The 26746-nt window shown below is 41.6% G+C and overlaps 1 protein-coding gene across 1 annotated transcript; it reads left to right on the top strand.

Moving 5' to 3' along the window:
• The first annotated feature begins 61 nt into the window (after positions 1-61).
• Positions 62-26044, top strand: LOC125366875 (putative ankyrin repeat domain-containing protein 20A3). Its single transcript, XM_048367596.1, has 11 exons — positions 62-252; positions 793-1027; positions 1182-1355; positions 2216-2322; positions 5037-5199; positions 8475-8581; positions 11301-11463; positions 14145-14327; positions 16331-16597; positions 17645-17742; positions 25801-26044. Exons 1-11 carry the CDS (start codon positions 62-64, stop codon positions 26042-26044), a joined length of 1932 nt encoding a protein of 643 aa, XP_048223553.1.
• The last annotated feature ends 702 nt before the right edge of the window (positions 26045-26746 follow it).

Here is a 26746-nt window from a genome sequence, read left to right as displayed (position 1 = left end):
GTGCCCGCGATCCCCGACGAGGGGCAGGGGCGGGAAGGGCGTGCGGGGCCCCGGCTTGGCCATGAGGAGGGCGCTCCGGTGCTGCTGGGGGGACGCCGGGCAGCCGGGGGGCGCGGACTCCCCGCGGGCCCTCGCCCACTACAAAGCTGTCACCAAGTGGCACCGGGCGGCCAGCGTGGGCGACGCGGCCCGAGTGCGGAAGATGCTGGTGCGGGGGAAGGCGGACGTGAACGCCGCGGACAGGCAAGACCGGTGAGGACCCGGGGCCGCGGGGGCGGGGGCGGGGGACGGGACGGGGGCGGGTGGATCCGATCCCCCCCCACGGACCCCCTACCGAGAGCGGGGCGGGGGCGGGGCGGATCTGAACCCCCCCCCCACGGACCCCCTACCGAGAGCGGGGCGGGTCCCCGGCACCCATCCCGCCCCCACTCGCAGCCCCGCGCCCTGGCGGAGGCGCTGCTGACCAAGTCGGGGCCACGGCCTTGCGCCCCTGCTGCGCTCGAGGCCTCGGGGGTGACAGGCTCGGCCCTGCAGGGCGTCTGCGGGGTTCTCCCGGGCCCCATCTCGGGCCAGGGGCTGCCCCTCCCAGGGCTGTGCGCTTCAGCCTGATCAGCCCAGCAGCCCAGAAGAGGCCCCCGCTAAGCCAGAAGCCCAGCACTGGGGGGGGGGGGGGGGGGTCGCCCGGCTGCACCCCCAGGCCCTGGCACTCGCCACACTCTGTAGTCATAGGAACGCATGGTTTCCCCACTAGTAGGACAGACGGAAAGCCAGCGTGCGTTACAACCCCTTCAGCCAGGAGTCCATGTTGGGAGAAGTGGGGCCCTCGCGGCTCCGCGTCCACACTGCCCGGGGGGAGGCTGCGGCTTCGGAGCGCGCTCTGCCAGGTCCTGAGAGGCCTTTGCACCCGCACAGGACGGCTCTGCATTTTGCCTGTGCCTATGGCCACCCAAAAGTGGTGACCCTCCTTCTGAGGAGTGGTTGTGAAGTGGATGCTGTGGATAGCGACTGCAACACAGCTCTGATGAAGGTAACTAGGACCCAACCATGGCCACCTGAGAGGGACTTGGTTGACCCGCTTACCACACCAATACACGGATGACGGGAACCTTCCTCGTTGAACCAGAACTAACTAGCAGACCACGTGTGACCTGACCACTCACTTTCTGACGCTATCCCAACAGGCTACCCAGTGCCAACAAGAGGACTGTGTGTGTATTCTGCTGGAACATGGTGCTGACCCAAACAGGAGAGATGCCTGTGGGAAAACTGCCCTCCAGCACGCCGTTTCTGTGGGGAACATCAGGATAGCTGCGAAACTGGTGGCATTTGGGGCCTACGTGGACAACATCAGAAAGGTATCTATCACCTCAATTTACTTTGAAGTGCTTGAAATACAAGTATCATTACTTAGCACATACACATCTCTATCTATCTACATAGACGTTTCCACCATGGTAGAAATACACACACACATGCACAAACACATATGCACAAACACTTAAGCAAACTGCACTTTATAGAAAGCAATGGATATGGATATATTATTTTGTATAAACATATATATATATATTCCATATACACGTAGAAAGATTGCCAGATCATTTTGGCAACTCTGTACAGACTATTTCCCAGGGAGGATTTGGTAACTGCCCCACACTTTACAGATGCAAAAGGGTGGAGGCATGAGGAACCAACAGTTAGAGAGGCAACCCCTTCAATAGTTGGTTCTTAGAAGACTTAGGAAAATATTCCTCCACTTAACTGGAGTAACTGAATACAGATGGACTATATATCATGAGCACAGGAAAATTCCATAAAGCAGAGTGGTCATGAGGTATTTTAAATTTTCTATGGAGGCCAGAACTTACAGGTTTCTTTTATAATGAAAGTATCATGCCCAGTAGCGGGCAGGCTATTTGTAAGCCCTGAAACTTAGTAGGAACTACATGGCATATGCTCTGAAGCAACTGAAGTTTGAGCAAGCAGTACATTTCTAGGGAATTTTCACAGTGTACCAGGGTTCATGTGGACACTCACCCATGGGAGCTAGGGAGGCGTTCCTAGAGGAGCGGGCCAGAGAGTCACCAAGATGATGTTACTAGATCTTTACTCTCTGTATTGAGTGCTTACCCACACTGGATCTTTTATTGAATTTGCCAGTTCTCTTGGGAAATATAACCTAAGGTAAATATAAATATTTTTTATTGTTTCATAGGATATCCTGTTAGAAATTAGCAATGCTGCCAAGGAAGATGAACAACACATGAGCAACACATCATTAAAGAATGAAGAAGATGAAGGCAAAGTTGATGACATGGAAAAGTATGGCTATTTGATCAGTTTTTCATGACCTTGCGTGTATTCTAGATGGGAAACAATCACTCAATTCAGAAATACTAAGTAGGGAAAATACTAAATCATAAAACCTACCAAGTGAGCTGCAGGGTTAACAGCTTTTATTTAAGCTGGGCATAATGGCTTTAATCTAAAACCCTACCTAATTAATTGAGAGGGAAGTGTTAGGAGGATTGCAGTTTCAGCAAGAGGGAGACACTATTCAAACAGGAAAGAAAGTAAAAGGGCCTTGGGTCAGGACTCAAGCAGTAGAAGGCACCATAGCAAGACCCAGACCCTGTATTCAAGGACTTTTGAGTGTGTGTGTGTGTGTGTGTGTGTGTGTGTGTGTGTGTGTGTGTCCTATTAAGGCTTGGTAGCTGCCCGCAAGTTTTTTGTTCAAGGCTAGCGTTCTCCCATTTGAGCCACAACTGCCCCTCTGGATTTTGGTGCTTAGTTAGGGAGAGTCTCAGACATTTCTGCCTAAGCTGGCTACAAATTGTGATCCTGATCTCCGTCTCCTGAGTAGCTAGGATTACAGATGTGAGTCACTAAGTGTGCCAAATCAAGTTTGAATACTTCAAATAATAGCATTTATGAAAATTACAGCATGTAGTTTACACTGTTTGGGAGGATTCATAATACCCTCAGTATGCACTGATGCTTTATATTCTTAAAGGAAGCTCAAGCCATTTGTATAATTCATATTTGTAGTTTACTTATAGGGTTCAGAATGAAATTCTTAATTACACAAAATTTTCATCATAGTACTGTCTTATGTTCCCTTTACAAATGCAAAATGAAGCATACACAGAAACTCCAAAAGCCTTTTTGTGTGTTAGAGATCACTCCTTTCTTTACAAATATTAATAATATATCATCAGAAGCTGATTAGCAACTGTTTCTATATACTCCATTCAATTGTTTTTCTCTTCTATTTCTAACGTGCCTTAATGTTGTTGATTTCTAATGTGATCTAATGAGTTTTTATTTTAACGGACATGAGAGTGAGAAATAAGGGAAAGTTTTCCTTCAGTGATTACAGGTTATTGTTGGGTGACACAGAAAGGAAAGACAGGCTTTATATTCACGCAAATGAGTTAATTTAGTTCATAGATTTCATACTTGCTGTATCAATGACCTTGGAAATACAATTTATATTTCCTCATTTCCAAAAAGTGTTTAGTATATGTTTATCAGTGATTGGAAAGTTGCACATGTAGAATGAATTTTATGTCCTAGAAGTAGCTCACCGATTACCTTCTTACAGAAACTACTATAACCTAATTCTCATTACATTACTTTCAAAACTGATAGTGATTTGAGCAGCAAAGAGATTGTATTCATTTTTTTTACCTTTGTATATATTACAATATATTTTATCAGACTCCGAGGAAATGAAGAACATTTCCATTTGAAATAGTTATCTACCTCAGAGAATGACTCAGTATTGTTAATACCTTTAAAAATGTTTTCACTAGAATTACTACCACAAAATTTGTTGTGGGAGAAGTTTTTCTGTTTTGACATTAGTGAGAATGCACAAACATGAATAGTTGAGTTTTCGAATACTTACATTGGTTAATCTGTGGAAATCTTCAACTATACACAGATAGAAAATATTATATTGATAATGTATACCTCATTATCTATTGTAGAAATTATATTCACTTAAAAATTTGAGTGTGAAGATAAATTGTTATCATAGTAAAAGGCAAACGATTTATACAATCTGAAGAGAAACCAGGCTATGAAATTACTACTTTAGTAGCCCTTAATCTTACTGTAAACTGTGCATCTCAAAATATTGTCAGGATTCTGCCTAAGCAAGGTATTGACATCTCTGCTAGAGATACTATTGGGTGGACTGAACTATCCAAATCAATTTTTGCTGTGGCTGCACTAATTAAGACCACATGATAATACCCCTTATGGTCTCCTTGAGGGCTAAACAGATAATTTTCCCATGCTATTTACATCTGCTGCTGTTTCCTTCTCCAGCTCAGTTTTGGATGGCTGAGTTAGTGACTTCAGCTGGCAGATATCATGCAGAAGGCTAGCACAGCAGGACATAGCAATGGTGTGGGTTCTTCATCTCAGGCCTTGCTTTCTAGTGGTACTGGGACTGACTCAAGAGTTCTGCACATATGAGGAATGTGTTCTGGTACTGATTTATAGTCTCTCCAGCTACTTCAGCATCTTTATTCTTAGAGATCTGTGCAGTGTCTACTTTACTCAATGTATAACCTCTCCCTATGCATGGGTTGCAAGCAGGGCCACATCTTTGATAGTAGTGACCTGCTTTTCCTGCTTGAACAAAGCCAAGTGAGCATAAAACCATCCATTAATCTCTTAGATTTTTAGATCACAACTTTCTTGAATTTCTTAAGAACTTTAGGAGTTCTTTAAGCCCAAAGAGGATAATATCCTTTCCCAATCAGATGGGATGTGAGCAGACCAGTGGAATTCTTCGTGTCTGTTGCTTGTATTACAGTCTAATAATGAACATCTTATGTATTCTCATTGTCCTTCCTAAGATATCTCATTTCTCCTTAAATTATACATGGAAAGTGTACAAAGTTTTCTACACATCATATTTGCTTGATCTTATGCAATGTCACATCGATATCTGACAAGAGAGCTCACAAAGTGACCTTTCCCTTTATTAATCAAAATGTTAAGATGATCGCACTTATTCACAGTAAATGCCGGGGACAAGAGGAAAGCAACGAAGAAACTACTGCATCTCATGAAAATGTTCCCGAAGAAGAGCATACTAAGAAACTCCACGTGAAAACACAACTTGAAACAGATATGATACCACCAGATATGGAACTGAATGGTTCAGAGGTAAACGTGAGTGAGGTAATTAATCTTCCATAATGCTGTCACGTTCCTAACTTTATTAATAGCAGGACGAACTACGTGTGGTGATGCACTAAGTGTGGACAAGGAAGAGCCTGGTGCACTCCTGAAACTAGGAAATCTCAATGTACCTTCAGAATCCCAGGGGGAAACATAACGTGTAGGAGATTGGCTATGCAGAGAAATTATCCAAACCTGGTAGTGGCCCTCGAGGCTACTGTATACAAGAAGTGAACTTGAAGGAGGATGGAATGTATAACTGATCAAGTTGAAGGGGCCATGCTGAATGTGATCATTAGTTGAACTAGTCACCTTCGTTGAAGCCTTCCTACTTCAATAACTCCCAGAAATCCGATAAAGACAAACAGAATGTTGGTAGCCCCAAGCAATTTCTCTGGCGTACTCCCCTCTGCTAACTCATTAAACCAAACTGCGATGGCCAAGTGCCCGGATGGCAGCCCTTGCGAAACTCCCTCTTGTCCTGGGCCGCAAGGACCCCAGAAGAGATTGTTCCTCTTCTGACTCTGTCCTGGGAGGAATTCCTCTCTCCACCTTCCGGGGAGATGGGGAGGGCACAGAAAAGCCCAATATTCTTTCCAAAACCACTTGAGGCTCCCCAGCCTCTCCCCTCAGATCCCTGCCCCTCCCATGTTGCTGGCCATGCCGTCCTCCTTTGTGCCCTTTTGGGCTTTGTTTTTCTCAAGGCTGCTTTTGCGGGCACCAGGGCAGGTTGTTTAATTACCTGCTGACATCTGGGTTCCATTCCTGATGCTGTATCAGGCCCCTCTCTGTCTCTTCCTGCCTTCCTCTCCTAACTGTCCTTCTTCCCCTCTGGATTCTGCTGTTGGCTTTGGGGTTCACGACCAGGTTCTCCATCAATAAAAAGATAAAGTTGGCTCTTTTTAGTGCACATCCTCCCCACCTCCTCAGAAAATAATCATCTTACAAAATTTCCTGCTTACTTGTCCATGTAGTGGTCGTGTATGGATACAGTGGCCTTTCATTTGGTGTATAACAATGCTCAGGTTGAGAAAGACTGCCATACAATCATCTCAAGAAATGTATTTAGGAGGATTCTTAGTTGACCAGAATATGTGACTTAACTGGAATTTTGTGCAAAAGCAGAGAAAAGCTAAACTGATTCCTGCGATAGATTCTTTGACACTTAAAGCCCCTTAAGATAAGTGGAGCTCTCATTACTGAAATGTGATTTCTAACAGGTGGCAGATAGTGTATAATTTTGAATGGAATTGCATCGTAAATTGAACAATAGTCCCTACTCTAGCTCTACCTAGGGATTGTAAGAGTTGTCAGTAAGCGATTGTCCCTGTACCTCCAAGGCATGAAAGAAATTCACTCAGTAGATGAGAGATGAGAATGCAATGTCTCTTGTTTCCTGTTGTTCTCCAGAAGAATTATTCCGCACACTGACTAACAGAAAGATAACAAATTTTCACATCCACATCGCCTCTAAGGTCCCAACTTTTCAAATACTTTAGATGTACCAGGCATGGATATTTGAGGATTTTCTCAAGTCTCAGATACTGCTCCTAGACATAAGGGACACAGGATTGATACATGTCCATATATGTCACTCAGGAACTCAAAACTTCAGAGCAGATCATATGTTGCTCTCTTGATCCTTTTATTTCCATCCATATAAGCCTAATTTTCCTTTGCTATTCTTTGGTTTTTTCATCTCTTAGAACATAAAAGAAATATTACTGGCCTTGTCTCTGGGCTTCCAGAAAGACACCCTTTTCCTTCCAACCTACAGTCTTTCACTCCCATTTAAACAGTCTTGAGAAACATGTTGGCATTGTCTTTTGCTAAATAGAAGCTGACCCTCTGTGAATTTCAAGTTTCCTGTGGATACTCAGGTCATCCACCAAGAGTCAGGGAGAAGCAGAGTTTTCTGAATCTGCATGTTAGCCAATTGCATTTTTAAATGACTTCAACTCTGGTAGCCCATCCATTGTGTCTGTTATGTTGACACAGATCAGACATCATCAGCCTGGAAGTGCTAAGCACCAAAAATCCGATAGAGTCGGATAATCCAATGTGAATTTTTTTTTAACTTTTCTGCTACTGAGCATATGAGGCAAGTTCCTCTAACTTTGTCCTGTTTGATTGTTTGACATTTCCACCACTTGAGAAATGGCTCCAGTGTACTGATCATTTTGGCAACTCTGTACAGACTATTTCCCAGGGAGGATTTGGTAACTGCCCCACACTTTACAGATGCAAAAGGGTGGAGGTATGAGGAACCAACAGTTAGAGAAGCAACCCTTTCAATAGTTTGTTCTTAGAAGACTTAGGAAAATATTCCTCCACTTAACTGGAGTAACTGGATACAGATGGACTACATAGTAATGAGCACAGGAAAATTCGATAAAGCAGAGTGGTCATAAGGTATTTTAAATTTCCTATGTAGGTCAGAACTTACAGGTTTCTTTTATAATGAAAGTATCATGCCCAGTAGCAGTCAGGCTATTTGTAAGCCCTGAAACTTTTTTTTTCAAATTTTTATAATAAAACTGATGTACAGAGAGGTTACAGTTTCATACGTTAGGCATTGGATACATTTCTTGTACTGTTTGTTACCTTGTCCTTTATACCCCCCTCCCCTTCCCCTATGCCCCCTGAGGTGTTCAGTTCACTTACACCAAACAGTTTTGCAAGTATTGCTTTTGTTGTTGTTTCTCTTATTTTACACTTAGTCTCTCAATTTTGGTATTCCCTTTCAATTTCCTAATTCTAGTACCAGTATACACGGTTTCCTGTATACTCAGATAAGATTACAGAGATAGTGTAGCTACAATCACAAGAGGGTGACACAAAAACATCATCAATAGTAGAAACTACAGATACACATGGGATGTTGAAAGTAGTTACAACTTTGATATAACAATCATTTCAATAAAATTGAGTTCATTTCACTTAGCATCATAGCTATTGGTTTCTTGTGATCCTCTGCTGTAAGCCCCGAAACTATATAGGAACTACACGACAAATGCTCTGAAGCAACTGAAGTTTGAGGGGGCAGTAAATTTCTAGGGAATTTTCACAGTGTACCAGGGTTCATGTGGACACTCACCCATGGGAGCTAGGGAGGCTTTCCTAGAGGAGGGGGCCAGAGAGTCACAAAGATGATTTTAATAGATCTTTACTCTCTGTATTGAGTGTTTACCCACACAGGATCTTGCATTGAATTTTCCTGTTCTCTTAGGAAATGTAACGTAGGGTAAATATAAATATTTATTATTGTTTCATAGGATGAAGCCTTGGAAATTACCACTCCTGAAAAGGAATGTGAACACCAGAAGACAGAAACAACATTAAAGAATGAAGAAAATGAAGGCGAAGTTGATGACATGGAAAAGTATGGCTATTTGATCAGTTTTTCATGACCTTGCATGTATTCTAGATGGGAAACAATCACTCAATTCAGAAATACTAAGTAGGGAAAATACTAAATCATACAACCTACCAAGTGAGCTGCAGGGTTAAAAGCTTTTATTTAAGCTGGGCATAATGGCTTTAAACTAAAGCCCTAGCTAATTAATTGAGAGGGAAGGTTTAGGAGGATTGTAGTTTCAGCAAGAGGGAGACACTATTCAAACAGGAAAGAAAGCAAAAGGGCCTCGGGTCAGGACTCAACCAGTAGAAGGCTCCATAGCAAGACCCAGACCCTGTGTTGAAGAATTCTGTGTGTGTGTGTGTGTGTGTGTGTGTGTGTGTGTGTGTGTGTGTGTGTCCTATTAAGGCTTGGTAGCTGCCCGCAAGTGTTTTGTTCAAGGCAAGCGTTCTCCCATTTGAGCCACAACTGCCCCTCTGGATTTTGGTGCTTAGTTAGGGAGAGTCTCAGACACATCTGCCCAAGCTGGCTACAAATTGTGGTCCTGACCTCTGTCTCCTGAGTAGCTAGGATTACAGATGTGAGTCACTAAGTGTGCCAAATCAAGTTTGAATACTTCAAATAAAAGCATTTATGTAAATTACAGCATGTAGTTTACACTGTTTGGGAGGATTCATAATACCCTCAGTATGCATTGATGCTTTGTATTCTTAATGGAAGCTCAAGTCATTTGTATAATTCATATTTGTAGTTTACTTATAGGGCTCACAATGAATTCTTAACAATTACACAAAATTTCATCATTGGTACTGTCTTGTGTTTTCTTTACAAATGCAAAATGAAGCATAAACAGAAACTCCAGAAGCATTTTTTGTTTTAGAGATTACTTCTTTCTTTACTAATATTAATAATATAGCATCACAAGCTGGTTAGTAACTGTTTCTATATACTCCATTCAATTGTTTTTCTCTTCTATTTCTAATGTGCCTTAATGTTGTTGATTTCAATGTGATCTAATGAGTTTTTATTTTAATGGACATGAGAGTGAGAAATAAGGGATGGTTTTCCTTCAGTGATTACAGGTTATTGTTGGGTGACACAGAAAGGAAAGACAGGCTTTATATTCACACAAATGAGTTAATTTAGTTCATAGATTTCATACTTGCTCTATCAATGACCTTGGAAATTCTATCTATATTTCCTCATTTCCAAAAAGTGTTTAGTATATGTTTATCAGTGATTGGAAAGTTGCACATGTAGAATGAATTTTATGTCCTAGAAGTAGCTCACCGATTACCTTCTTACAGAAACTACTATAACCTAATTCTCATTACATTACTTTCAAAACTAATGATAGTGATTTGAGCAGCCAAGAGACTGTATTCATTTTACTTTGAGCTTACTATGTATTACAATATATTTTATCAGACTCCAAGGAAATGAAGAACATTTCCATTTGAAATAGTTTTCTACCTCAAAGAATTACCTCAGTATTGAAATTACCTTCAAAAAGGTTTTCATTAGAATTACTACCACATCATTTGTTGTGGGCGAAGTTTCTCTGTTTTGACATTAGTGAGAATGCGCAAACATAAATGACTGAGCTTTGGAATACTTACATTGTTTAATCTGTGGAAATCTTCAAATATACACAGATAGGAAATAATTGTATTGATAATATATAGCTCATTATCTATTGTAGAAATTATATTCACTTAAAATTTTGAGTGTGAAGATAAATAGTTATCATAGTAAAAGGCAAACGATTTATACAATCTGAAGAGAAACCAGGCTATGAAATTACTACTTTAGTAGCCCTTAATCTTACTGTAAACTGTGCATCTCAAAATGTTGTCAGGATTCTGCCTAAGCAAGGTATTGACATCTCTGCTAGAGATACTATTGGGTGGACTGAACTATCCAAATCAATTTTTGCTGTGGCTGCACTAATTAAGACTACATGATAATACCCCTTATGGTCTCCTTGAGGGCTAAAACAGATAATTTTCCCATGCTATTTACATCTGCTGCTGTTTCCTTCTCCAGCTCAGTTTTGGATGGCTGAGTTAGTGACTTCAGCTGGCAGATATCATGCAGAAGGCTAGCACAGCAGGACATAGCAATGGTGTGGGTTCTTCATCTCAGGCCTTGCTTTCTAGTGGTACTGGGACTGACCCAAGAGTTCTGCACATATGAGGAACGTGTTCTGATACTGATTTATAGTCTCTCCAGCTCCTTCAGCATCTTTATTCTTAGAGATCTGTGCAGTGTCTACTCAATGTATAACCTCTCCCTATGCATGGGTTGCAAGCAGTGCCACATCTTTGATAGTAGTGACCTGCTTTTCCTGCTTGAACAAAGCCAAGTTAGCATAAAAACCATCCATTAATCTCTTAGATTTTTAGATCACAACTTTCTTGAATTTCTTAATAACTTTAGGAGTTCTTTAAGCCCAAAGGAGATAATATCCTTTCCCAATCAGATGGGATGTGAGCAGACCAGTGGAATTCTTCGTGTCTGTTGCTTGTATTACAGTCTAATAATGAACATTTTATGTTGTCTCATTGTCCTTCCTAAGATCTCTCAATTCTCCTTGCATTATATACGGAAAGTGTGCAAAGTTTTCTACACATCATATGTGCTTGATCTTATGCAATGTCACATCGATATCTGACAAGAGAGCTCACAAAGTGACCTTTCCCTTTATTAATCAAAATGTTAAGATGATCGCACTTATTCACAGTAAATGCCGAGGAAAAGAGGAAAGCAACGAAGAAACTACTGCATCTCATGAAAATGTTCCAGAAGAAGAGCATACTAACAAACTCCACGTGAAAACACAGCTTGAAACAGATATGACACCACCAGATATGGAACTGAATGGTTCAAAGGTAAACGTGAGTGAGGTAATTAATCTTCCATAATGCTGTCACGTTCCTAACTTTATTAATAGCAGGACGAACTACGTGTGGTGATGCACTAAGTGTGGACAAGGAAGAGCCTGGTGCACTCCTGAAACTAGGAAATCTCAATGTACCTTCAGAATCCCAGGGGGAAACATAACGTGTAGGAGATTGGCTATGCAGAGAAATTATCCAAACCTGGTAGTGGCCCTCGAGGCTACTGTATAGAAGAAGTGAACTTGAAGGAGGATGGAATGTATAACTGATCAAGTTGAAGGGGCCATGCTGAATGTGATCATTAGTTGAACTAGTCACCTTCGTTGAAGCCTTCCTACTTCAATAACTCCCAGAAATCCAATAAAGACAAACAGAATGTTGGTAGCCCCAAGCAATTTCTCTGGCTTACTCCCCTCTGCTAACTCATTAATGAGTTAGCAGAGCCTGGAGCACTCCTGAAACTAGAAAATTCCATACAGCCAATGTAACTTCAAAGGGAAAGGATTTGGATAATGTAGAGAAGAGTTGAGCTTGGAGGTGAAACAGGTAGTAGGAAAGGTACACTTGCACTCAGAGCAGGGCAGCTCCAAGGAATGGGTGTTTTTCTAATCTCCAAATCACTTATAGAACAAGAACATAATGGGAAAAGTGTTTCCAAAAATTGTCCTTACAAGACAGTATGTTGTGAACTAGGAATGGTGGAGGAGGGAAGGTGGGAGAAAAATGAGGGTTGAGGCTACAAGTTTGGCAAGAAATGCACTCACTACCTTATGTATGTAACTGTACTCCCTCTGCATATCACTTGAATGATAAACAGTAAAAATAAGTATAAAAATTGTTCTTACTAAATACAATTGAATTAACTGAGAATACATTGAACTGTTGAATCCACTTTTCTGTCATAACTTTCTAAAACTTACCCCAAATCTTCTATCTCAAGGGACTTGCTTTCTTCCTAAGTCTGTGGTTTGGGAGACACTTGCTGAGGAAACTTGTACTCATGCCGTTCCTTGTGGTTCTCGTGAGACTGCTTGAGAACTGCTTGGTAGGAGTCCACTGGAGGTTTTCCTCCCCCATGTCTGTTTATCTGAGTGCTGCTGGCCTCTGGGTGGACTTCCTTTGTGTGTGCATTTCCTCACAGGGGTGGTGGCTCCTAAGGGCAAGAAGTCGGCTACGGAATGCCTTTCTCTCTGTGTCTCTCGCGTCCTTTCTCTGTCTCTCTTCTACTGAAACTCACATGGAGCCACTTTGACCACAGTGTATCCCTTATATTGGTGTTCCAGGTTGTCCTACACGCTATGTGTTCATGGAAGCAATCTAGAGACTGTGCTCCAGAACAAGGACATGCTAACTTCTACCCGCAATAATTTTATTTTCACCCCACTTAGAATTCTTGCCACTACTCAGTACTCAGAGTTTTTCATTTGCAATCACAGCACGCCACGGTGTAAGCCCAAGATGCTCTGTCACTTTGACGCTTAGCCCCTTCCCACGTGAATGAGACAGACGCAAGCCATTCATCACTGGAACACCAAACATGCTGTTACATTTCTAGAAACACTGCCATTTCATAGAGAAAGTGGCTATACTAACCTGTGGCACTTACAGAATAATTTAAAATATAAAAATTGTGAGATTATTTAAAGTTTGACTACAATTTATCTATCGTCATTCTATTTGCTATATACAAGCCAAGCTGGGTTGTGAAAAAATCTTTGTTTTTGTAAGGTTTAACTTTGAGGGACCGTTTTGTCAAACTGTGTCTCAAAGTTTGGGGGTTATTTTTCAGTAGGAAATAAATGGCACCAAACATAAAAAATCCAATTAAGCATAACAGAACCAATCTCAACAAATATGAAACTTCTTCCAAAGGCCAAGGGCAACAGGCGTGGATGAATAGCCTAGTTTCCCTAGCTTTGGACACTGAACCACACCAACAGCACCATAGAAAATTACTATGTACGGGGTTGAGAATATGCCTAGTGGTAGAGTGCTTGCCTCGTATACGTGACTCCCTGGGTTCGATTCCTCAGCACCACAGATACAGACAAACACAGAAGCAGCTCTGTGGCTCAAGTGGTAGAGAGCTAGCCTTGAGCCAAAGAAGCCAGGGTCAGTGATCAGGCCCCGAGTTAAGACAAGGACATTAAGACAAGGAAGACAGAACCATGAGAAAGAAAACTTGCGGTAACGGAAACATGCTTATAGTTTAGAAGCTAAAATGTCATCGGTAGCACATTTACTTATCAATTCATTTTGTGCTCCCTACCAGCACAAAGATAACTGACAGGTTGAGAATTTCTACTTCATATTTATTGTGGATTTCTGTCCTACTTGTTTACATGGAACAATACTTCTCCCTGTGTGGAATTCTACAGTAACATTATTAAAGTGTTCACAACGTGAAATTTAATCAACAACAATGAGATTAGCCCATTTCTCTACCCTGTGTATCAGCTGGGGTGACTTGACCCTGACAACTGGCTTATTCCTTCACACGTCTGAAGGCAAAATCAGGTTTCTACTACAGCCATTGGGTGAATCAACATTACTTTGAAATTGGTTGTTTTTCTGAGTTCTTCAAGGGACTCCATTCTAAGAATCTGACAATATTTATAACTCGTTTTGTGTTATACAGTTGCCACGGGAATTCCTTCTTTACCTACCTACACTTATGTATCATGCAGGATGAAAATGTGCACATCCAATCCTCCAAATGTGAACAGCTGTCAAAGGAAATGGGTGTCCTCAAAGAGGAGTTACGGCTCATGAGAAGCGCATATGAGTCACAGACAGAAGAATTTGCAAAGCTGACTCATAAACTATACAGGGAAAAACTTCAGACCAAGCGATACAAAGAAATCTCTAAGGTAGAACAGTGCAAAACCTTTGTGACTCCTTACATGTACTGTTTATGTTACAAAAGTCTATTAATCCAGCACTTTATTTCACTTCTGTTTGATGGAATGTTTTAAAATAAAACAACTACATAATAACCTAAAGTTTTATTTGAAATTTACCTTTTCTCATTTCCTAAAATGTACACAGGCTGTGTTGTTTTGTGATGAAATCTTACATTTTTTCTTTGAGAGGTTTAACTATAAATGGGCCACTTGGTTGAGATATATCCCAAAGTGGGCTTTTGCTTTCTTGATAGAATAGATAGAGCACCACACATGAAGCATACAATCAAACATAAGGGAAATGTCCAAACCAATTCTAAACAGTGTTAACATTCTACCGATGGCATGATCACCAGGTAGTTGGCCTTGTTTTCCTGGTTGGGGATGACTAAGAACACAAACAGCCCCACAGAAAAGTCATATCCCAGCAGAGCCTGGAGTTCCGCAAAGGACTAGCCAAATGGGTGCAAGTGTGGAAGCTCCATTTGCCCAATGGATCGCTCCAATGTGGCATTTTGGGATCCTAGTTGCTTCTCTCCAAAGTCTCATAGTTAACAAGATCCCTACAGCTTCAGAAAAGAAAAGGATTCGCTTAAAGGATAGTTAGGTTTGAGACAGATGAAGTACAATAGGAGGGGTGACATTGGTCACGATTTTTGTACTTATAAATTGATAGCCTGAATTGAAGCCCCCTTGTACAAATACATAAAGAATATTTTTTTAAATGAAGGGGAAAAGTCACATTAAATGAGGCTGTGAATTGCGGTTTTGATTCATTACGCTTGTAATTGTTAGCATAGTTATTTTTATACTAGTTATCTATTCCTTTTCCTCTACATACTGGCTTTAAGATAGCTGGAAGATTATGGGTTTCTATTCATGTTTATTGTGCATTCCCGTCCCATTTGTTTACCTAGAACAATCCACCTCTTAATGTGGAGTTTCAGTGCAACATTAATGTGTTTCCATTTGGAATTGAATCAGTAGTGAAGTCAGCCCATTTCTCTACACTCTGCATTGTATGGGATGACTGTGTCACCAAAAGCCTTGCTCTACATGTCTGGGTGACAGCAGCCATTGAAGGAATCCACATGTGGGCTTCTTCACAGTGTAGTGTAGTGGTGAGATTCTGAAGGCAAACTTCCCAATGAGAGGAAGTTTTCTTGCTGTTTCTAAACTTTTTCTAATTTAATGTTTGAAATAAAACAGTAAATTCATCACATTCTGTTCACTAGAGAGCATTCTCAAAGGCTAGGTCCTATTCAGATAAAGTAAAATTATAGGAGGAATGCCCCCATATATATATATATATACATATATGTATAAATATGTGTATATATATATAGAGAGAGAGAGAGTCAAGCTTGAGAATCATCTCACCAATCAAACCCTATTGCAAAGGAAATCACTTCTTCACAACTTCGTGCTCTTGAAAAGGTACAATTATTTACTTGTTTGGCTTAGAATTCTCCCTGCTTTGTGGCAAGAATCAGACAATTACAAAATCATGTAATTGAATCCAGTCCATTTTGTTCAAAACCATGCGTAGATTATATCACTAAACTTCTATACTGGGACATGTCATACATAGTTACTTGCCAAAAGTCATCATTTTCTGGCATGAAATTCAGATTTACATTAAAAACACTTGAAGATTAGAATACGGCTTATAATTTTAGACAGCATAGATTGCACTCTCTTTAAGTGGAATTGGAATTCTAAGGTTGGAATTAGAGTCATTCTATAAAGAAAAAAAACAAGAAAACTAGGAGACAGAAGTGCAAGACCAAGCACAAGTGTTTTATGACAAAGCTGATCGATGGAGGGAATGTACTTTAACCTTGTAGTCATTTGAAATGAGTTGACTTTCTGCGTAATTCAGGGGAGCATATTCTAAGTATCTTACTATACTCATGATTGATCTGTGTAAGCTTGCCTTTCTTTACCAACCTGTGCTGATGACCATGCAGGTTTCTGCTGCCTCAGAGAATCTGCAGATGGGCAAATATCAACAGCTGCAAGAAGAAAATAATTTCCTCAAAGAGCAGTTACAGTCCCTGCAAAGCAAAAACGATTCACTGGCTGAGGAGAATACAAAGCTGAAGGAAGACCAAAAACATCTTACTGAGAGTTGCAAGTGTACCATAGCTATGACAGAACAGTACAGAATATTCCTCACACAAAAAACGGAAAGCGAAATAAGTGAACAAGCAGAAAAAGTGTCCAACTTTATACAGGTGAATATGTTTATTTCTAATATGCTTAAACATTTATTGGAAGGTATATTTTGGACTTACACATTGTTTCATGTACTTTATTAGAAGTAAATTATATAATGTTTCTATCTTACATATTACATCATATTCTATATATTCTACATTATTCCCACATTGTAAGTACATTTATATTCAATAACATTCTTTTTATTAAAAATTACTTCATGGGCTGGGGATATGGCCTAGTGGCAAGAGCGCTTCCCTGGTATACATGAAGCCCTTGGTTCGATTCCCCAGCACCACATATACAGAAAATGGCCAGAAGTGGCGCTGTGGCTCAAGTGGCAGAGTGCTAGCCTTGAGCAAAAAGGAAGCCAGGGACAGTGCTCAGGCCCTGAGCTCAAGGCCCAGGACTGGCAAAAAAAAAAAAAATTACTTCATGTTTGAAATCTAGTTGCCATAAAATTAAATTCTTAGAAAACAATAATTCATACAGATTATAACATGCAAGCCAGGCACCTGTGGCTCACGCCTGTAACTAATAGTAGCTACTCGTGAGACTGAGATCTGAGGACTGCAGTTCAAATCCAGCCCAGACAGGAAAGTCTATTGAGACTCCTCTCCAGTTAACCTCCAGAAAACCATAAGTGAAGCTGCGGCTCAAAGTGGTCAAGTAGTACCCTGAGTAGAAAAATTCAGGGACAATGCCCAGGCACTGAGATCAAGCTCCACAATGGACAACCGTCAAAAATAAAACAAATTGGAACATGCTCATAGACTTTCATTCAGGTCAGGTTTTCTTTCTCAAATTTGATTGGTCTTGTTCTATTTTATTAAGTTTTATCCATACTCTTGTACACCTGCTGTAGTACTTACTTCATGTCCTCCCCAAGAGAAAACTGCACTTAGGTATTTAGTATTTAGATTAAATGCAGGGGATAATGATGAGAAGTACTGTAAATTCAAGCACCGGCTTTCCCATATCTCATAGTGTTCTACACCACGGAGAGAATATAGGAACTTGTTCAAGAAATATTGATTGAAAAATGACTCTTCAATTTTCTTTAGGAGCAGAACAGAGCTCGAGCATATCAGGACGCTGTTTGGACATCGACAGTGCAAGCACAACTATCTAAAATCTCCCAGCTATCAAATAAATTACAGGAGTAAGTTTAGAGTCACAGAAAATAAACAAAACTTATTAAGTAGACTGTAAAACATAGTGTTATGCCTAGATTTCCGGTCCCCAAAGACCACCAAGGAGCCGATACCGATGCAAATGCACAAGAGGCTTTATTGCAAGCTGGAGCCTGGACTCTCAACCGTCACCGACACAGCGGATCTGGATTGAGAGTCCCGACCCTCAGATAGGCAGGGTTTGTACTGTGATTACAACAGGGGCCGGATATTTCCAACTTGGCAGATACTTGATTGGATGGTATTTAGCAAGCACGTCTTGTCCTATTTCTACTGGCTCTCTACCCTATCACTTAACCTATTTTGGCTTTGATAATGGGAACTGGCCTTGATATCAGAAACTGACAGTAGGTGGTCACATAGCACTGATAGAGTGGGTTAGTGCAGCGGGTAGAGCAAATCACACATGGGTTAAGCAAGCCGCTTACAGAAGCAGAATTTGGCAGTCAGGCTGACCTAGTACCAACTTTATTTAAACAATTGCCACCATGTTTTCCCATTACCACTAAGCAAGCTTCAGCGGGCTAAAACAATCCAGTACTCAATCATAAGTAAACCAACCCAACAGTTTCCATGGCCTTTCTACTCTTAGTATGTTATTTCGATAGTCTATGACTAGGATCGTTTTTGACTGTCCATTACCATGGTTGCTACCTAGGTAGAGAGGGGAACAGGGCTCCCTATATTTTTAAATGTCAAACTACAAAATAGTCTCGCGGGTGGGGGTGCAGCCCTCTAGCACGGAGTCATCCCCAGGGTTTAGAAGCTGTTATAATTTTAGCAGTAAAGCTTATATTTAGTCACGCGGGTTCTGAGGTCAGCCCTTACATTCCCTCCTCTTCTACTGCTTACTGGGGGGGGCCAGTCATGCCCTCATTATCCTACATTTTTATGGCTTTCCTGTCCAGGGGCTGATATGGAGACCTCAGCACTCTTAGCTGTACCGCGCTGACACGATCTCTTAGAAATGCAGTGAGCCTCTTAAGAGTACAAAGACCAGTAGAGACCAGGTCTGCAAAACAACAAACTTCTTGTCAAATGGTATTTCCACGTTTGGGTCAGTGACCTCACAGTATATATCTAAAACCAAACAACTACTAAACATGAAAAGGTCTACAATAGACCTATCAGAGGATCACCATAGCTCCAAAGCTATGTACACATCATATAAGAACAGGATAAGCAAAAACAACCCCAAGAGAAGGACACAGGTGGAGTCTATTGTTGATGTCGCCTTTGAAGTTTTAGGTGAATTTCCTTTGGCGTACCCTATATGGTTACTTTATGTGATTTTAGTACACTGGGTATGGTTTGTATATATGCCTACCTGATCTAGGGAAGAGAAAGAAAAACGAGGGTGTACGATATCACAAGAAATGGACTCACTGGCCTTGTCAATACAACTTAATTTATTGACACCTTAATAACATTTAATTTAAAAAAGAATACAAGGACCAACCATTAAGATGACTATTACCAACCTCCAAGGTCCTGCTACCGAGGTTTTTAACAATGTCAGCCAAAGGGACCCGTTACACAAAGACTCATCCCATCCCATGCTTTCCTGGTGTTTCTCTGCTCATTCCCGTATGCTTAACCCCAAGACAGCCTTCCTCTCCAAAGAAACCTGTCCTGTTTGGGAGGACCACTTCTGCCAGGGAGTTGGTCAGCGTCTCAGTGGGTGCATGCGTTCACCGATGTCCAAACCCACTTGAGTGGTGAGGAGTTGGTGGATGGCTCCGATGGCTGTCAGGCTGTACTTGATCTGAACCCCAATGGGATGGGAGGGGGTGGGGCAGCCACAGGCAGCAGTGGCTCCCACAGAATGTCACACCTCCTGCTGGACTGCTGCAACTTTCTGCTTAGCCTGGTTCAAGAAGCTTACCCTAAGGCCTGGCTAGTGAACCCCCTAATATAGTCCTGGTTGCCTTTCGGCAAATGCTGGTTGGACAGTTTAGCTACTGCTTCACAACCAAGCCTGGTGCCTAAAGGAGGAGGCGCGGGAACATTGCTTCCTAGGGTGTGATGGCGAACAGGGTGGTGGAGGAGGGCTGGCCAGTGTTCACCAGTCTCAAGGGCTAATTTGGTTAAGCTCTCTTTTCCTCTCTACCTGACTTGAAGTTTGGGGGTGGTAGGCACAATGTAATTTCCTAATAATCCCCAATGACTTACCTAATAGCTGCCTTACCTAAGTGAGGAAAGAGGGGCCATTGTCTGAGCCTATGGCTACTGGGAGTCCAAACCTGGGAATTATCTCCTCTAGAAGCTTCTTCTGTACTCTCTGTGCTGTTTCCCACTTGGTTAGGAAAGCTTCCATCCATCCTGAAACAGTGACTAGAAAAGCTAGCAGGTACTTTCTATCTCAGTAAATCACCTCCCTGTAGGCTCCTGGCACCGTTCCTCTTGCCCTCTTTCTCTTGGCGGCTACTCCGCCAGCCGCATTTGTGGTCTGGCATGGCACGCTGCTGCTGCTAATATTCCTTCTAATGCCTGGAGCTGCCTGTCCCACAAATGCTACATGAATCGTTGTCAATTTTCCTCAGCCTCTAGATCTATGGAAGCGGAAGGACGGTAAGCACAAGCAGCCTTTGAAGGCTGCTGGAGACTCACCCACTGCCTGTCTAACTTGCCCACCTTAGACAAATTGATTGCGCGCTTTCCGGTGGCCCGGAGCCCCCCAGAAGAGCCTGGTGATAAACCTTTGGCCACTCCCTCCCTGCCAGGAATTCAGGGGGAAGAGGACATCTAGTGCCTGAGGCTTCTTTGAGAAGGGAGGGTGGAAGTGGGAGGAGAGCAGGGGGGAAGGGGGCTCCCTACTTTATCCTTCCTCATCTTTTAAAGGGAGCTGATGGGTGAAGATCATTCCTCTTCTGTAACTTCTTCAGGCCTGCTCAGGGGCGTTGACCTGACCTAGCCAGGAACCTATCACCTTAGTCTACTTTAGCGAGAGGCTGCAGGATTAGATGTCCAGTTTACAAGCTTTCCTCCAAACTGGAAATCACATTCAACTTTTAACTTCTAACAACGTTATAGACTTTTGGGGCTACAGCAGTGTCGCCTTTTAACATTTCAGTTTGCAAAAGCGTTTTCCTGACTGGCTGGGGAAACAGATCTCTGATAACCTAACAATGCCTAAATTACCTTAGTAGGCATCAGGTAGGTCTCGGGAAGGACACCATCTCAGGTCCACAAGCTTCCTTCCTGAACAGATGTGCGAGCTCAGAATTCTCACTGCCGCTCAGGGCTTTGAGCAGATGCAGGGGTTGGGATTTTAAGCTATCCCTTCATTAGACAATCTTAGCTTTACTACCCACTATCACAGAGGACTGGCAAGTTCCTCCAGGACCTCCTGGCTCTGATGAACTTGTGAAGGCCAAGCACACATGACTCTAGGATCTGACACCCTCGCTGCCATCCACGCAGTGGCTTCCTGCCTCTGGATGCTCCATCTCTTTCGTCCCAGCCTTTTCCATGCTGAGGTCAATGCACCTTTGACATTTCTCTTGATCCGTCGCTGGACTTGGACTCAGGACCTGAGTGCTGTCCCTCAGCTCTTCAGTTCTAGGCTAGCACCCTACCACTTTAAGCTCCACACAACTCTGTTCTCAGCACTCTGCTGGCTCAATACAGATGAAGACTCTCACAGGGACCTTTCTCTGCCTGGGCTGGCTTTGAACCACAGTTTTCAGATCAATGAATCTTACAAAAGTCCTCTTACTCCAATTAAAGCAACAAGATGGTCCACACAGAAGTAGCTTTTAAGCATCATCTTAACTGGAACTTGGTAAGGGCCAAAGTTACATTTGATAAACTTGTAAGAATCATCTGTCCTTGACTGTAGTTCTACCTGGAAATTTATAAAACCAGCAAGGCAAATTGGAATAGCAAATTAAACAATCATTTTGGCAGCCTAAATTATTTCTTTTGTCCAATTGCAATGAAACATTTAGGACAACTTTATTTTCCAATCTCATATCTAGAAATCCATCTTGATCTCTAAACTCTTTTAGTAACCTCTGCTTTAATATTTACATTTTAGCTTTCAGTTGTATTTGAAGAACTCTGAAATCTAGAGGCACTGGCCACAGTCTGTTCCCTCCGGGTGGCTGCTTTAAAGGGGTCATTTGTTTCCCTGCGGTCTGCGTTATTGCCTAGAACACCTCTGAACTCAAATGACAGTTTTCCCTCCATGCAAGAATTACACATTCCAGAATGACAAACAAGAATCCAGACTTGGTATCTTTGTCCCCTTTTTTAAGACACATCCAAATTGCAACATAGCCTAGAAGTCAAATTACATTGTCCAGATAAACTTTGAACTGTCTTCTGAAAACTTTTTTTTAATGTTCAAACCTCCCAAGGAGCAGTTATAGACTTCAATAGCATCATCACAACACCTATTTTATCATCAGGATGTTATGTCCACCTGTAAGGAAAAGATACGGGACAAGGAAAAGCCTCCATTTGCCCATCCTACTCCTTGGGGCTGGGAGAATTGCCTCTGTGCCAGCTTACGCTTTTCCACCATGTGTGGACTCCCCCAGGGCCTGGCCCACCCCATGGACTGGCTAAGCTGCCCCTTTGCCACATCACCCTCACTCCTGAGGATAGGCTTGCAGGCCTGGCCTAAGGGTTTCTGCCTTTTTTTCCATCTCTCCCTGAGAAACCCAAGCAATTTTTTTAACAGGGATAAACATTAATATCCAAATTTCTGACATTTAGCCCTGAATATTAACAGCAGAGGAAAATAAATTTCACATTTCCAATGTCTTTTGCTAAAGAAAATAACTTGATTACATGTTAAATAGCCTTATGCATTAAGATACCAGACTTAAAACTGCAAATTAAAGAATCCTTAGATACCTTTTAACTGTTTGTATTAAACTATGCACTAATCCTTTAAAACATTTGGTAAGGCCCGAACTTGATGAGCTTTGAACGTCAACTCACCCATTCTTACATTATACTGACAGTTTTCATCTGGAACATGTTCACACTCACACCTGCACACACATACACATGCAAAAGATCTTAAAGCGAGCAAAATAAATGTCGGCCATACTTTTTCCAGTGGCAAGAGGTATTTATGCCAATCTTACTCTTGCAATAACCAAGATTTAAGACAAAACTTAACAAATGATTTTAGCATTCTCCGGTCTCATTTACCAGGGCTTTCTAGTTTTAGCAAGACATTTTAGTGCACTAAGTACTTTTCTGCTGAGGAAAGCTGGTTGGGGGTTCCCTGGGCTAAGACTCAGCCCACCCAGTCCTTGACTCTAGTCTGAGCCCAGTTTTAACTAGAGCATTGTACAGATCAATTGGCCTTTAAATACCTTCAGTTGGAAGAAAATGGCTACTTGAAGCTGATCTCTCTTCCCCTTGGTCTTTCAGACTTGGGGGGACCTGGGGAGGCTGTTTGGAACTCTATACCAGCAGAGACCAGGTGTCTCTTGGAAACTGTTCCTGAGGAGGTAAAAAGGGCATTAACTAGGAAGGGAATTTTCCAGCAAATCCTGCCAGACCAGGATGTAGAACAAAAAGTGATTGGTTTCCCATTTGTTACTTCTATACTCAAGTCGTGTGCCTGGCTTTTCATGTCCTTGAAATTGTCTGTCAGAAGAGAAAGGGAGTCTTCTGAGTCTGTCCCATCTTATGTGAGTTTCAGAAAAGTAGATACAAACAGCCAGAAGCAAACACCAAAGAGACGCACCAAAGGCACAAAGCAGATTTTCAGTGAACGAATTCCTTCTGCCCAGAGGAGGAAGAAGTGAATAGGGATTGTTGGCCTTAGGCTGCTGCGCCCCAGGAGCAGCCCGTTTCCTTCCTACTGACTATACTAAGTGAGGAGGGGACTTTGTTCCCCACTAAGGAGGGGGCCTGGTCTTCCAAGATGACCCACCTACATGTCTGCTTAAGTCTTATGACAACCTTACAGAATATTAGTTACTGGTTATTAAGGACGCCAAAACAGACAAGAAAAACAAGTGTCACACTCTGGTTCGAGGGTCCTGGGATCTTGGGGTTCTGGGAAGAGTCCTCCAAGCTGTTATGCCTAAGATTTCCAGTCCCCAAGGACCACCAAGGAGCCGATACCGATGCAAACGCACAAGAGTCATTATTGCAGGTGGAGCCTGGACTCTCAACCATCACCAAGCTGATCTGGATTGAAAGCCCGGACCCTCAGATAGGCGGGGTTTTTATTGTGATTACAACAGGGGCAGGGTATTTACAACTTGGCAGATACTTATTGGATGGCATTTAGCAAGCAAGTCTTGTCCTATTTCTATTGGCTCTCTACCCTATCAGTTAACCTATTTTGGCTTTGGTAATGGGAACTGGCCTTGATATGAGGAACTGACAGCAGGTGGTCACGTAGCACTGATACAGTGGGTTAGTGCAGGGGGTAGAGCAAGTCACAAATGGGTTAAGCAAGCCGTTTACAGAAGCAGAATTTTGCAGTCAGGCTGACCCATTATCAACTTTATTTTAACAATTACCACCATGTTTTCCCAAGCTTGAGCAGGCGAAAACAATCCAGTACTCAGTCATGAGTAAACCAACCCAACAGTTTCCATGGCATTTCTACTCTTAGTATGGTTGTTTCGATAGTCTATGACTAGGATCGTTTTTGACTGTCCATTACCATGGTTGCTACCTAGGTACAGGGGGGAACAAGGGCTCCCTATATTTTTAAATGTCAAACTACAAAATAGTCTCATGGGTGGGGGTGCAGCCCTCTAGCATAGAGTCATCCCCAGGGTTTAGGAGCTGTTATACTTTTAGCAGTAAAACTTATATTTAGTCACCCGGGTTCTGAGGTCAGCCCTTACAATAGTTTTGATATGACAGACTCATGAGATTACTAGGAAGAGGAACCTAACTGAACAAACCAACTTTGGAAAATACTATGAATACATTAATTTTCTCCTAACTTATTAGAATAGAACAGTTTCTCCTCTTGGTTTACTTTGGGGCTTTATTGGTTGCTGCTCTGTTTTTCTTCCTATTCTCAGTGGCCTTCCCCCTTCATTTTCAGAGAAGTCATTGTCTTTCTAATTAGCACAGTTGTTTGTATACAATTACTTGTCAGTATTCCTTCAACAGAAAATTTCAAGCTCACTTGTGTTTTTTGGGACATTGCACCATCAGTGCAAAGATGTAGCACTTCTGCTGAAGGCACAGTCTATCTGTCTTCCCTGACTGTGATACTTGAATTCACAACTGAGAGTGCCCGGAGACAAAATGCCCTTCAAAGTTATACAGGGAAAGACTGGGAATTTCAATTCTCAACACCGTAAATGGAATTCCTTCCTTTGTTTCTGTGAAGGGGGCAATGTCTTTGACAACAGAATTGCATACTGTGTGCCAATTGCCAAAAGGCTACTTTAGTTCTTTGTATCACCGGCTCTGCGATCTTCTCCATTGGAACTGCTGCCTTGTATTCCTCTAGCCAAAGTTTGATATCTTAAGGACGATAAACACAGTGCAAACAAGCACTTGCAAATGTCTCGGTTGCATATTTATAATCTCTGACCTGCTTTACTGAATGCCAGTAATCTAAGTTTATTATTCGTAGTTTAAACACCTACTTAAGGAGAATCATATGTTGTTTCACTGAACTTATGCTTGATAAAGTGTCCACATATGATAATACAGAGATGATTTTACATAGATAGTAATACTTACATGAGGAATCCTCTAAGTAGAGCCCTACCAGAGGGCAGCAGTGACAACTGTGGAGCCAGACATCCCTGACAATCACTTGTCTCCTCCCTACAGTGTTGGAATTAACTTGCCAGGAATGAGTGTGTGTGTGTGTGTGATTATTTAGAATAAATTACAATTTTACACGTTATACAGTTGGCATTCATTAACCAATGTGTATTTCAAGATACTGTTTCAAGGAACTTAAGTTTGGTCTTAAGGCTAATTTTAAAAGTTAGTGTTTGCACCTTTTTTCTTAAAGCCATAAGTCCTTTGGGTCTAACTCAGGGAAAGATGGATTCCTGGATGTTTGCCTTTTGCAGATGTGAAAGAAAGATTAAGAGACTGGAGGATGAAAATTGTAAGCTTCATCTAAGAGTTCATCTGTGTCAAACATCGTCTGAAACTTTTACTACCAGGAATAGCTTAAACAACCCTACTGAGAGAAATTCTCAGAGTTTTCTGGGACCTCGGACGCATTTTTCAGCAAGAGAAGACTATGCGGATTTGAGCCCAAGACTAAGATCTGCATTTGAGAAGGTGGACGCCTTCCTGAGAAAACTTTAGGTTAGTTACAGTATCTTTTTCATTTTGGATTTCAGACTTCAGACACGTTCTGTCTTTGATTTGATGAATTATTGAGAAGTACAGTTGACTTATTTGTGCCATACAAATATGACAATAATCTGTTTTAAAAAGCAGCACAAGTCAACAAATGTGTCCCATTTCAAGTGATGCTCATTTCCTAATAATTCGATTCGATACATGTATTTAAACTAAAAATGTTTCAACTATCTTTAAAAAGTATAATTAAATGAGATATTTGAGAATAAATGTGACTTTCTATAAATAAAGTTATCATGTGTTACCATACCATACCAGAGCAAGAAAAGTAAGTTCACACACACACACATACACACACACACACACACACACACACACACACACACACAGTTTTCTGTTCTTGGTGCATTGCAAAAGTTTTGGAGGCAATACTTGAAAAATAAGTTGACTATAATTAAAACAAGCTTTAAATTAATATGTTATTTGAAAAGCCCCTTTCATTATAGGAATTATTTGTTTTGCTATCATCGTCTTACTGTGTCCTTGCCTAATAGAATAGCCTAATGTATGGATTAAGATTGGTATGTGAGTTTCTTAACAACAGTTTGCTATAGAATAATCAGTTCCTTGACTAAAGTAACTCTATGAATATTATCTGCATATGTGTTTTTTCTTTAATCACATGCATATATCTAAATACATAAA

Source organism: Perognathus longimembris, chromosome 18 (genome assembly GCF_023159225.1).
Source record: "Perognathus longimembris pacificus isolate PPM17 chromosome 18, ASM2315922v1, whole genome shotgun sequence".
In the NCBI taxonomy this organism is placed as follows: domain Eukaryota; kingdom Metazoa; phylum Chordata; class Mammalia; order Rodentia; family Heteromyidae; genus Perognathus; species Perognathus longimembris.
This window is presented reverse-complemented; position numbering and strand designations above follow the sequence as displayed.

Coding starts and splice junctions, on each gene's coding strand:
- LOC125366875 (XM_048367596.1), top strand. CDS start 62: ATGAGGAGGGCGCTCCGGTGCTGCTGGGGGGACGCCGGGCAGCCGGGG. Junction 253..792: donor GCCGCGGACAGGCAAGACCG/GTGAGGACCCGG, acceptor CAACCCCTTCAG/CCAGGAGTCCATGTTGGGAG. Junction 2,323..5,036: donor AAAGTTGATGACATGGAAAA/GTATGGCTATTT, acceptor ACTTATTCACAG/TAAATGCCGGGGACAAGAGG.